The sequence below is a fragment of the Lontra canadensis genome, unplaced genomic scaffold (assembly GCF_010015895.1).
Source record: "Lontra canadensis isolate GAN:19392208 unplaced genomic scaffold, GSC_riverotter_1.0 scaffold128, whole genome shotgun sequence".
In the NCBI taxonomy this organism is placed as follows: Eukaryota; Metazoa; Chordata; class Mammalia; order Carnivora; family Mustelidae; genus Lontra; species Lontra canadensis.
The window spans coordinates 2542917-2556546 of NW_022631122.1; the positions used below are offsets into that span (position 1 = coordinate 2542917).

The window sequence follows — 13630 nt, forward strand, 5'->3', positions numbered from 1 at the left end:
GCGGGCATCTGTGGGAGGAGAGTCTGACGGCCAGCCCAGTCCTGACAATACCCTTGAGACAACTGATGGAGGGTAAGACTGAAATCCTCTGCTTCCCCTTGCGTTTCTGTGGTTCTCTCATGCTTTCCTCTAGTCGACTGTGGGGGGTTTCAATAGATGTTACCGCCACCACGCGCTTGCACCTGTCCTTGCCTTTTTACTGTTCCACTGCTATGCCCTGGTTTGCTGCTCTCCCTTCGCTTCCTAATACCGCACCTGCAGAACCACCTTACTCCCAGGCAGATCTCCCTAAATCAGAACTTCGAATGCATTTCCACTTTCCCATCTTTATCTGTCATTTGCTCCCCACTGGCAACTACTTAACCAAGTAAAATATTTTTCCCCCTTGAAATTCAAGGTCCAGACCTATCTATCCAGCCCTATATATCCCTGCTATTTGCTTCGTTCTCCTACTTGGAGCCCCATGGAGGCAGGATACTGGCTCCTGCATATTTTTATCTTCTTTCTGGACGTAGCAAGACCTCAGTGCATATCTGTTTCCATTAATTTCACTTGGTGTAACACCCACAGCATGCACTAGACCCCAGGGGCAAGATTGTGGACCAGACCTTCAAGCAGTTGGTTTGCCAATACTCAGAAAAGCAGTGATCAGGACATTTGCAGAAGGACGAAGGAGGACAGATTTGAATGCATCAGCAATTCTGCTATGAGTAGAACATTCCGTTTACTCTGGATTTACTGACTTAGGTCAGTGTCCTTCTCTCCCCACTCAACTTTTGCCACTGTCCCGGCTGACTTCTCCATGGACGTGCAGTTCCTCATCCTAGCCTTTCATCAACTCTTTCTTAAGGTCAAAGTCCTTTACGTCCTTTCCTCTCTGGCTGTGCCACACCCTGGGCTTTGTCCTGTCTCCCTGATCCTGCCTACAACCTTGATCCACCATTTAACCCCACTTTGGCCATCATCCTTAGTTTCTCTGCCCCACCTTCTTTCTAGCACACCTGCCATTGACACTACCAACCACGTTCCCACTTCTGCTCCAGGACTGTGGGGGAAGCTCCCTGAGCCACACAGACCTTTGCCACTACCGTCCCTGCTTCTGTTCTATCAATTCCTTTCCACTGGCGTTTAAAGCAACAAGAAAAAAAATCTCACATTCACTTCTGGGTCCTACCCTCTTTCTTTATACTCTGCACAGCCAAGAATCTGGAAAGAGTGGGCTCCCCCTGCTGCCCCACTGCCTCAGGTTCTGCCTCACTGAGAGCGGTGCCTCAGAGTGTCCGACACCACAGCCACATGGCCCCATGTGGCTACTTAAATAAAACTCAGTAAAAACTAAAATTTATAGAAGCCCCATTTCAAGTGCTCAATAGCCACAGGTGATGCAAAGATAGAGCATTTCCATTATTCTAGAAAGTTCTACTGCACAGTACTGGTCTATGCCACTCCCAAATCTCTCTTCCTCCGGGTCTTCCTGTTTCAATAAGCAACGTCCCCATTCATCATGTGATCCAAGCCTCTTTAAGGAGCTGTCACTGTGGATTCTTCCCTCTTCATACTCCAGTGTGTACACTTCCACTCAGAGACTTAGCCTGGAAGGTTTTCCTTCCACCCGTCCCTCCCCCACCCAGGCCATCAGATACTCCACCAGCTACCCCGTGGTACCAGTGGCTTATTGTTCAGTCCCCACATGTTCATTCTCCCTACAGCACACACGGTGGGCTTTCCTCAAAGGCACAACCCCCTGGTGACTTCCTGGGTAAAGTCGATCCATGACTTCCTCTGCCTTAGAGATAAAGGTCAAACCTGTGGACAGAGCAGCCACCCCTTCAGATCACGTTCCTGATGGCCGCCCACCCCTGCCCCATCTTTTGCCAGACTCCGCTTGCCGTGCACACTCCAGCCACACAGCGCTTCCTGCAGCCCCAAACACGGTGCTCCCTCCCCAGTTTTTACTTCTGCAAGGCCCTCCATATAAAGCAGTCTCCCGGCTCACCCACATACCTCTTGCTCATATCTTCATGTCTGAGGCAGACACCACATGGTTTCAGATCTACACTCCCGCCATCACGCCACTGTGATGACATCATTGTGGCGACGCCACACCACACTGTGATGCTCCATTAAATTCCCACTACCTGACTACAGGGCCAATCGCAAAGGCCAACAGGGTCGTGGAATCTGATTTCTTGGCTGACCCCTCGTTAACAGTAATGGCAGTTAAGCTTCTTGGGTGCTGCAGGAAATGGAATCAGGCAATTGCAAAGACCTCTTTGAGAAGCTGCATTTAAGGAAAAGATGAAGCTACCATATCCTGCTAGAGTGGAGTTCTCTAGACTCTGGTAACCCATAAAGGGGAAACAAAATCAATATCGTGGGTCATGACCAATTTCTTAAAAAGCATGGAAGAGAAGAGAATACATACACATTAAGGGTACTATTTTTGTGAAATTTTTGTCTCCGCTATATTAATGCATATGTATGTGGGTACTGGACCATAATGTAAAACTTCTCTCTCACTGGGGATCAGTCACAGAAGTTGGAAAATACGATTCTGGATAACGCCTGGCTGATTATTCCTACAAACATGGAACTGCTTTAGGGCAACATACAAGGATCTTAACAGTGTCACATTATACAAGTGATATAATTTTCCATTCTGATTTCAAGTGTCCTGTAATTTTCATTATCATTTCAGAAATATTTTACAAATCTTTTTTTTTTTTTCATTTTGTGCTATCAAGTTATTCTAAAGGGTAACTATTTTTTTGTTGTGTTTGTTCTTACCAGCTATTTTTGGAGTCTTCAGCATCTGTTTAGAGGTACAGAGATTCCCTTAGAGCAACTCCACAGATGGGGGAGTCCCACCTTCCCCGGTCAGCTTGCAAGAGGACTCCCAGGAGGAGAGCTATGCCCACTTACCTGGGCACGGTCCACGGAAGGTGTGAACCCATTAGGTGCTCAATAAATACTAGTTTGTTGAATGAATGTGTATGTGAAACTACTTTAACATTTACAGAAATAAGGGTTCCCAACTTGCTATCTGATGTTACACACTCCTTTATCCACCAAAATCAAGGCAGCAGGGGTGAGACATTACGATGCGTGCATACTTGGCCCTCCCGAGAAGGAGAAAAAAAAAAAAAATCAACATGACAATTACCCTGTGGTTATAGAATTCTACAAGCTACTACAACAGGGAGTCCTAAATGTTTTAGTTTGAATTCCTACTGAACTTGTCTTAACTGGGTATCTTCATACCTAGGGCATTTTTGTTTCCTACAAGATCAAAGTAAGATAAAAAAACGCCACTTAAGTTTCCCTATGTGCACCCATATCCATGGACTGGTAATAGTGGAGAGGATGCTGGGACCTTGTCCTGGGCATGGGAGGAAAGACCACAGCAGCCCACTGGAAATATTCTGCTACAGGCTGAGAAAGGAAGTGAGGGGCTGCATTTGCCCAGGACTTGCCATTCCCCAGCGAGGACCTTATGAACGACCAGAGGCTGAAGGTTCTTCTGGATATCAGGAATTCATCTCATTATAAAAGTAACAGGCACCTACATATTCATTCAAAATTTTAAAACATTTAGAAAATAGGATTTATATATTCTTACCCAGACAACAACATACCATGTTTATTTAGCTTTCTAATATTGTTCCATGTTTATATTTAAGAAGACTTGAATATATAGTATATTATAGACTTCTTTCTCTTCCATAGGTCATGTGCCCTTTCAATGTTTATACATACTTACCAGAATTTTAGAGGGGGCTATAAATCCTACTGGAATTCTGAATCATAATAGATGTAATTAATTCCCTGGCTGCTGTACGTTGGGGGGTTGCCAAATTTTCATGTTATACAAACATTTTCATAAATATTTCTAGGTCTGAGTCTTTGTGCGCGTCTACAGTGATATACTTAGAATAAGGAGTTTAATTTTTACTCTAAAAATACACACCACGGTTATCTCCCTTTGCACATTTATTTACCATACAATGACCATTAAAGAAGACCACTAGTCTTCAAGGGGAAAAGTTACCCTGTTTTTATCTTGGTTTTGACAAAGGGATGTTCATAAAGCAACAGAGGTCTAGAGGGACATGGGTGGGGCATGCCTGGCAGCTGAATTACCCAGTGAGCCGTTCCAGCTTCGCCTCAGCCTGTCCTAGGACCCAGGGAGAACCATGGAATATTCCTGTGCTCTATTTTCTCATTTTAAAAATGAGAGGGTTAGACTTAATTCCTTTTATCCATACCAAACCTTGGAATGTATGTTCTATAGCACGAAGGTCACCTTTTTCCCATCCTGGAAACCCAAATTAAATAAACTCAATCAGTTTGGAAAAATTTAAAGGGCGCAAAGTTTCCATTTGTGATGTGTTGTAAGATTGCCTCTCTGTCCCAGCTGGCGGCCCCAAAAATGAGGCATTTCACGAGCTGCCCAGGGTTTGCTTAATGAGGGAGCCACGTTATGCTATCAAATGTTTTTCCCTTTGGTGCCATCACTTTCCCCTTCTTATGCCTCTGAGAATTCAGTGTGGCACAGAGACAGAGTTTATATAAAGGAAAACTTGGCGGTATCCAGAGAGAAGCTAGGTCTCAACCCAGAGCAAAACGTACAGATTTTAAGTTTCTCTTGTTTACTAATAGTTATTAAACTGCATAGAAAAAAAAAATGGCTCAAGAAACGGGACAAAGTCACGGACTTTTACTCACCTGGGTATAAGCATCCAATTCATTACTGAAGGAATAAAGAGAGCATACATACCCAACAAACGGAGGAGGAGAAACAGGACTCCCAGGGCGTAAGACTTGAGTTCAGGGCTGACTGTCCTACATGCAAAGAGATGAAGAGGAGAAAGGAAAAGATTCTTATCACTTCGCTTTAATTAACAGACCCCAGAGTCCTCCACGGCTGTCCATCAGAGCCATTCTTCAGAAATTAATAGTTTTGGGGGTCCTTTTTTTTTTTGGCTTTCTGTTTAAAGTCTGAAAAGCAACTAACCGCAACGACAAGATAAGTGTAGGAACCTGAAAGTGTGAATAATGGGGCTAATCTTGTCCTTGGAAGGAAGACATGCAAATGTGGTCCCTTAAGTCTTCATTGAAAGGCATTTTGCTTTTACCAGGATAGGAAATCATCTTAACTTGGTAGGATACATGTATTGGGGAAATATGAACTGGGAAGACCATGTCTCTTATGCGTCACAAACAGCACCATAAACACCCTCGTCCTTCCAAGGTTATTCTGTGAAATCAACCAGACGACCATTGGTTTGACACCGCAGACAGACCACTTGCAAAATAACCCATTCATCTATATCCAATGCCACTACCTTTTAAATTGGGAAAGTATCTTCATAGGGTCTTGGTTCTTTGTTTTGAAATGACTCAATCACCCTGGCTTTGGTTTATCTACAAGAGTCTGTTAGAATGAGTCTCTTGCACATTTTCTAGAATATTCTCAGGGTAGAACATTTTCTGGGATGAGTATGACAGTAGAGGTGGTTTGGAAGTGATGACCATTCCAGATAAAGGGGCCCTCCCAGCTGATAACACATCTTTTTTAAAATGCCTCTTCCCCTTAAAACTAGTATTAATTCAAGGCTTGTCCTCTCTCCTTGAGTCCAGGGATGACCTGCTCTTGTTCATCATGAGCACATCACGGTGACGATGTACTGAGTAATATATAAATTCTAGTGGGGTGGAGAGGGGATGTGAAGGGAGATGTATTTGATGGACTACATGCACACCTGCTTCAGGACACCACTGGCAGAGAAACTTCCCCTTATGCCATTCCCATCCTAAGTCCCTAGGGGAAATGGGGTGGTGAGTGCACAACTATGACCCCTGGAAGGACTTGGCTAGGCCTAAAACCAGCCCAGTGTGGCTCACTGGACTCACTTTGAAAACACAAGGAGGCTCAAAGACCAGAAAGACCCATGCAGCATAGGGAGGACCTAGGCAATCAACTCTGTAGAAAAAAATGTTAGAAACAAAGTCACCACTGGTTATCTTAAGTCCCCTAGGATATCTAATACCCAGGATACATAACCTGACTGTAGATTTACTAGCTAAAAGTATATTCTAAGATGACCCCAGAGGTCATTCATCTCACCATCCGACGTTATCCATCCAATGACCTACCTACCACCTGATTCAAGCTTTAGGCGGGCCTGTCTTTGGCTTCTTGGCAGAGCGACCAAAGGACGTCATCAAACCCAAAGGAACATGGATATAGTTTTTACAGTCTCTGCCCTATTTCTAAGATTTCCAGTGAAAACTAAAAATGTGTTATTCTTGGGGAAATACCCATTTCTTCTTAATTATAAAGAGTGTGATATAGGCCAGCAAGTCAAGACTTTCTCTGAGTGATGGGAAAACCATTCTTCAGCTGATGAAGCCAGAGACCCAAACAACATCAATGATGAGTTCAGCGTTTCTGGACAGAAGCACAGCCAGTTCTCTTCAGAACATACTTGTTTCCAAATCTAAGTTCTTCAGTGCTATTATCGGCTCCCTGGTTCTGCATTTTGTACATTCCCTTGAAGGTACTGAATTGAAAGACACCCAAATAAAGGCAAATTTTTCTTCTCAAGCAAACGTGCTGGTATAATGAGCTAGAATACTTATCACTTGAAATTTGCTATCCTTTCAGCTCTCCTGTCACTAGGAATAAAATGAGCAAGGTGCTAAGATCTCTCATCATATCCTGTTGGGGAACTGGTTCCCATGGGGGGAGCCTTCCTTCTCAGATCGAGCTATGCAGAAATGGAAGGTTTGGGTCTGAATGTTACTGAAAGGTCTGGGGAAGGCCAGGGGTGGGGGCTTAGGTCTACAACTTAGGGGCTGATGACCTTGAGAATACTGCTTAAACACTCTCGGAGCCTCTACCTCTCCATCTGTAGAAGGGGAATGCTAATCAGGACGTAAACACATAATTAAAACAGGAGCACAGTGCTGGCTCCGAAAGAGGGGCTCAGTGAGGGTCAGCTTATCTTCTCACCTAGGGGTGCTCTGTGCACTACAGTGGGGCCATCACTCTGGCACGGGAAAAGGCTGGCACAGGCCTGGGCTGTGCCCTTGTGTCTGCCTAAATCATCTAGGATGGCAAAGTGGACTGGGATGGTGACAGAATAAGGGGCTACCCCGTTCACCTCGATGGACCTGATGTACGAGTCTGTGCCTCTCACAGACCCCAGCAGAGTACGGGGTTATGGGGTGGCCGAGACCCAGTCTAGGTCATACAGGCCACCTGTTGCTGATCTAGCCAAAGGAATCAAAATAGTTTCCTGAAAATCTCCAAGAGCTGTTTATCAAGCTGGGACTTGGAAGTGATTAAGATTTCACCTTTCTGTGTTTGCTCTGCCAGTTGCAAACAGTAAGCTGGCTTTTTTTGTATGGAAGTCATGGAGAGCAAAGAAAGGGGACTAGTCATTGCTAATGGTCACGAAGGTCATTTTCTTCCTGCACCTTGGTGTCTTTTGTATGTGGCCAACACAATATAACTTCACGGGAATTTCTAAAAATGAAAAATAAGTTACCTGGAACACAGCCACCCCAGACCTGGGACCTGACGGGCTTTGTCCACATGCATACTCTACATCATCAACCGCTGTATATAATTTAAATGCAACAGTTCACTCCACAAATACTTTTCACATTCTTAAGGATTTTCATTATCCCATTGAGCTATGGTACAGTACTATAATTTTATTCATTATTCCAATTCAGGTTTTTCTCCTATTATAGTTAACATAGTAATAAAAATCTGTCTGCACAGAGCTGTTTTTCTGGTAGAGCAGTATTTTCCTAAGTGGCAAGAGGCAGGGTTACCTCATAAAAAATCTGAACACTTTTATGACTCTTAATTCACAATGCTAGAATGCTTCTTTGAAATCGGAGCGATGGGCTTTTCAATGCCCCCAGCAGTATGGGATTTGACCAGCATTGCTACAGCCCTTCAAACGCTGGGCGTGAATATTTAACACTGATTTCTCAAGTTTAGTAAGTACAGAATGGCACGTTGTTATTGTTGCCTTAATGCTTCTGCACATTAACAAGGCTTTGCTAATGACCTCCTTGAGAAAATAAGCACTTTGCAGAAATACTCTTCCTTAGGAATTCATAACCGAGCCCGGGAAACGCGGTGGGCATGGGGAGAAAGACGGAGCTGGATAAAGCAGCTGGGGCCGTGGGTTGGCACAGGTCACACTCAAGCGTTGCACTCCTACTTGTATTTCTAGCTGCTAGGAGGGAACTAGCCACATCCCAGTAAGGCGGGTCTGTGTTTGGTGTCACTTCCTATGGTTCAACAAAGATTCTGAGTTATGGAGCATTCCATTTCTGGGTTCCTCAAACAACTCTAGATAACTTGGCAGATGTACACGTTACTCAGAAGAGGACTCCATAGGTCCCCTTGGAGGCAGCGCCCCTGCCCCCAGGACAGGTCCCGAGACACAGGGAGCCACAGACTCTGGGTGCCCTCTCGAACCATCTATTTGTACAAGAGAGGTCACTGTTGGCAGACCCATGGCCTCCCTGGGACCCACACTACCGCAGGAGGCCAGCAGGACCAATGACATCACTCCCCGGCCCCAATTCATAAACACCTCTGAGGGAAAATGCGCCCAAGGTCATGTGGTTGATCAGCGGTGGGACGGGAGCTGGACTTGAGGACTCGGCTAGTCCAGTGCCATTGCTGTCTTATTGCAATAATGCTGCTCTCTGTAAAAATCGATGCAGGACCACGGTTCCTTTCCAAATCACCTGCAGGGTCTACTCTTGGGAGGATATGAAGGTGTATCATCGCCCTTGGGCCACGCTTTCTGGTCTCTTGTGAGGTCCCGTCAGATGTTAACGGACCCCTATCAGCCCGGGGAAGCTGGCTTCCGAGATGCACACAGTACCTGACGTTCTGGCCCCCTGAGGACTGCTGGCGCCCACGAGGTAGGCAAGGGCAGGGTGAGAGGGGAGCCTGGCTCTCGAGTCCCCGGCCCTGAGCTTACCTGATAAGGATGATGACCGAGGGTGTCTGTGCCATCGCCCCGATCATGCTGCAGACACACATCACACACAGGAAGGTGAGGAAGGCCTCTTGGCACCCGGGACTGGGGCACTTTCCAGGAACCACAGTCGTGTTCTCAGGCGGGACGGTCGTGAGGCACGCACAGCCGGTGAGATTCTGAAATGCAAGTGTTCAGCCCTTTTAACTGGGGGCAATCTCCCGTTTCCGAACCCAAAGCCATCCATCAGCTGGCGCTGTCACAGACTAATTATGCATTCTGTGGCATTCCATTAATTAGGCCTGAATAAACGAGTTAGCTTTTTAAGAGGCTGCAAAACACATGCAAATAAAGGAATATTTACGGGGAGGAGAGCCCGTGCCCCATCTCCTGTGTGTTTCACTTCCACGTTCCAGAATCCCTCCATAAGCTGTACCCTAGACAAACGGCACCCCCCCAATACAATTAGAGAGGAAACAGCGCCTTCCCAATATGATAAAACATTGCCAAATTAACGTTATAATTACTTGCCAATTTGTCCTCTCTTTTATGAAGTGATAATTACAATAAAGTGTATTAAAAGAAGTAAATCAGGTAACCTGCATATTGTTGTTGCTTCAATGCCCAGTGTGGCACTTGGAACAAAGGACGTGCATTGTCATGCACCAAGTTGCTGCTCTTTTGGGGCCAATGGAGGGGGCAGCTTAATGGGAACGTTCTTGCGCGGCAGGGTTAGCAAAGACGGCTAAGAGATGCCAGGAGCTTGCAGCAGACCACGTGCGGGCAGCGAGCGAAAGCCCAAACCAGACACATTTATTTATACTTGATCCAAGAAGGGGGAAAAAAAAAAAAAGGACTGCATTCCATTTGATCTTGCGGTGGATTCCTGCCCAGTTGCCCCTGCTCCCAGGCATGGTCTGGTCCCTCCTTCATCATCAGAGGAATTTCTGATGGCAACGGGAGGGGCAAGGGCCGGGAGAGGCAGTGCCAAGTGAGCGCCAAGCCAATTAAGGTTCGATAATAATAGTGCAGAGGCCTTTAATGAATACAATCATAAATGATTCATTGCTTTTCTTCTCGGGACTGCTTGGCTTTCAGAGCACACACCAAGGAAAATCCTCCTGAGGGTCAAACAAATCCCTTTTGGCTTGCACGTGCCTCCTCCTGTCTTCGTTCCTCTCCATCCTCCCTGTCCCTTTTCTCTTCCCACAGAACACAGCACAGGTGGGGGTTTTGCTCATCCCATCAAGTCACAGGGGATGTTTCAGGGGTGTCCAAAGGCTCTTAGGTGCCCCCCCATCCCATCAGGCTCACCCCATCTGGCTGTGCTCTGCACAGGGGCTTCTACCCATGGGGCAGAGGTGTGGGGGCAGACAGGGTGTGGGGCTGGACCCTTCTTCCTAAGCATTGTGCCCAGAGCAGGTGCCTCTGTGCAAATGGCCCGGTACCAGCACCCTGCGGCATTTACTGTAATTCCCCCCGAGGTGCTGGAGTCTTGCCTCTATGCCCCCTCCCACACACCTCCTGCCTGGGGGCTTCCTGGCACTTCTGTAAAATTCACCTCCTTCTAGGAGGCCTCCCCCTGCTGAGCCATGAGCCAGGGCCTTTGTGGGCCCTGAGGAGGAGGAGGACTGTGTCTGAGGGACACTCTCCTGAGCACTTCACGAAGCTGACACACAGCCGGTGAAGCTTAGCAGACGGTTTTAGAGGTCCTCTGCGAATGACCTTCCCCTGCATTGACCAGGAGGCAGGACTTCTCCCTACCTACATCTTAAAATGCCCCTTCTCTCCCTATTCTGGCAAGGAAACTGTCTGCCCCACCCCCGCCCAGATCCCAACCTCACAGCCACACATCACTAGCTGTCTACACTCACCACCTCATCCCCCAAGCCTCCCCTCACTCCGGCTGGGCTGGCTTCTGTCCCCCACAGGCAGGAACCCGATCCTGCTAAGCTCCCTGGGGGCCTCCATATCCTGACCCCACCATCCACTTTTCTCTTCCTGGAGCCCCCCAGGAGGGCGTACCCATGAACCACTTTCCTCCCTGGCTTCCACAGCCCCACAGCCCTTAATCCTCCCAGACGCACCTGATCCATCCTGCCCCGGGGGCTCTGAGCACGTTACCATCTCCAGGCGGAATCTGGGATCAAACACCCCGAGCTGGATTCTGCCTGTCAGCTCAGCACTACTCCTCTGCTACGCTGGGAGCGATTTCCCCAGAATCCCCTTCCCTGCGGGGGATGGGAGCTGGACAGGGGCGCAGGGGTGGGATGGGGGGGGGGGGACATGGGTGAGATTTAGAAGGCGGAAGTTAAACAGAGGCCATGACCCTTCACAAGGTCAGACTTGGGGATGATACTACATCTGTGGAGGTGCCCCAAAGGGGGCGGGTGGCCCTAGCATCCGTGTTCACACCTGCCCTCGTTTTTGCCTGTCCTGCTGACAACAGAGGCCCCGGGCCCACCTCTACTGATGTGGTTGTTTGCCTGCGGACCTGGCCAGCACCCCTTTCGTCTCTCTCAGCAGCCACGGGAACACGGCTTCTTGGGATTTTCCCATAAGCCCCCACGTTCCCACCTGAGCAGGAGCTTCTGGGGATGGAGTGACTGTCCTCCGGTCCTTCATGACACTCCTCCCAGATTTTAATTCCCCAACTCACCCATGTTCACAGTAGCTCCGATTCCCACACTAAATTCTTTATCTCCAACATACTTGTGGGCGCTGTTTTCCTGACCAAACTCTGAGAGATGCACGTCCCCCCGACCCCAACCTCCCCTATCTCTGCATCTCTTGCCTGAGAAGTGATACCCTATTAACTCTCTGGAACCCCTTACTCCCATGTCCGATCCTTTTTCCTCATGACTATGGGGCTACGGAGCCCAGACACCACTGTGGTTTTTCTCCCTAATTTATCCTCAGCTCTCAAGGACAGGGCTTTTCCCATGACAGGGAGTCAAGAGCTATTTATCGAACAAATGAACAGATCTCAAGTCCTATTCATTTCCCCATATCCTAATTCCTTCTCAAACCCTCAAATCCTTCTGTCTCTGATTCCTGCTGTGAGAAAAGAAAGGTCTGGGTCTGGGGGAGCTGAGAACCACATGGACCCAAATAGTTCCCAGGTATAAGTGAGGAACAGGCCCCTTGGGGATGGCTGTGGTCCTGCTTCATCAAGCATCCTAAGAAGTGAGCTCTGACTCGGCCTCTTACAAATGTGATGTGAGTACCGGAACCGAGGGGTCAGGGCCAGGACCCGGTGAATGAACCATGTGATTGGTGAGCTTTGCTGAGTTTAAAAAGTAATCTGTAACTGGGACCTATGCTCAGTCCTAGATTTTTGCCCCATACTGACGCGGGCTCAACTGCGTTATATTTACCATGAAAGGAAACTGCCGGGGTCCTCTCTGCTCTAAGAAATGGACCCACCCTGGATTCGGTCTGTGCTCCTGCCCCTAACTGAATGGGATCAAAATGAGACATCTTTCTCCCAGACTATCTGATGCAGCAATTGCCTGGCCCTGCCTGGTCCAGGGGGTGACTGTGTCCCTGAAGCCAGTATCCTGGGAATGGAGTAAGTGGACGGCAAAGCTGAGGCCCCGTGGGATCTGCGCCCGAGACCAGGGGAGGGAGGTGACAGCGCATGAAGCCAGGGAGAGGGAGGAGACAAAAACAGGCCAAGGGCAGCTTTGGGCTGACTGGACAAAAACGTGGCACTCGTAGGGTCATTAATGCCAGAAGGGGAAATACAACCGGTGAAGACGTCAGCTTGCTGGTGCTCAGGAGAGAAGCTGCAGAGATTCTGGGCAAACCTGTATTTACTTATTCTGACTCAATTTATTTGAGAAGAGCTGTGGAAGAGGCTAGGGAGGAGGTAAGCCAGAGGGTCTGAGCAGGGACACGTGAATGGGTCTCCTTTCTGGGCAGGTGACTCAGTCTGACACAATCACTGGGAACCCCTGGGTGGTCCCATGGTCTGCAGGGGGAGGGGCAGCTGGGACTTCCCTGAAACCCTTCCAAGAAGGAATCTAAGGGAACAGGCAGAGCCTGTGGCCATATGGCAAGAGATGGGGCACATCATTCATTTGGGCTTGGGTGACACAAGAGCTGGGCCTGGATGTCACATGCTAAAGGACGTGTGGGGACGCTGGCTCCAGAGGAGCTCTTTGGGAACACATCCACACGTGATGGGAAGAACCACAGACGAGGACCACACAGTGTCATCTTCCCCATAATTACAACAGGCGACTTCCCGCTGATGGGGTTTCAGACTACTGTCCCATATAGAAAGGAAGCGGGGGGGACAGCCTTTCTGCTGATATTAACCGGACATCTACATGGGAACTCTTCAACTTGCAAAAGCTCCAAGCAGCAGGAAGGTGGAAAATACAGAGCGGACCTGGGTATGACAGGATAGCAATCCACTCTGCTGAAGGGAGGACGGGGGCTGGGATGCGAATTCTCACCCTGTCTGGATTTAACAGTCCCGTCCGGCCGGTGGCAGATGGGTCTCAGAACCCACCTGTCGACGGTCACGGCCTGAGTAAAGGGGCAAACCCAAAGTACTCCTGGTACCCAGTATGTTCAACTGGTAAGAAAGTCCACCAGCCTCCAGAAGA

General features: G+C 48.1%; 1 protein-coding gene across 6 annotated transcripts in view; it reads right to left on the reverse strand.

Moving 5' to 3' along the window:
* Positions 1–13630, reverse strand: part of SLCO3A1 (solute carrier organic anion transporter family member 3A1) — a 300076-nt gene that overhangs the window by 21407 nt on the left and 265039 nt on the right. For all 6 annotated transcript variants that reach the window (XM_032842354.1, XM_032842355.1, XM_032842350.1 and 3 more), the window contains exons 8-9: positions 9018–9193; positions 4778–4842 (exon numbers count right to left, since the gene is read on the reverse strand). In XM_032842354.1, the coding sequence (XP_032698245.1) occupies positions 4778–4842; positions 9018–9193 (241 nt within the window). The remainder of the gene's footprint in view (positions 1–4777; positions 4843–9017; positions 9194–13630) is intronic.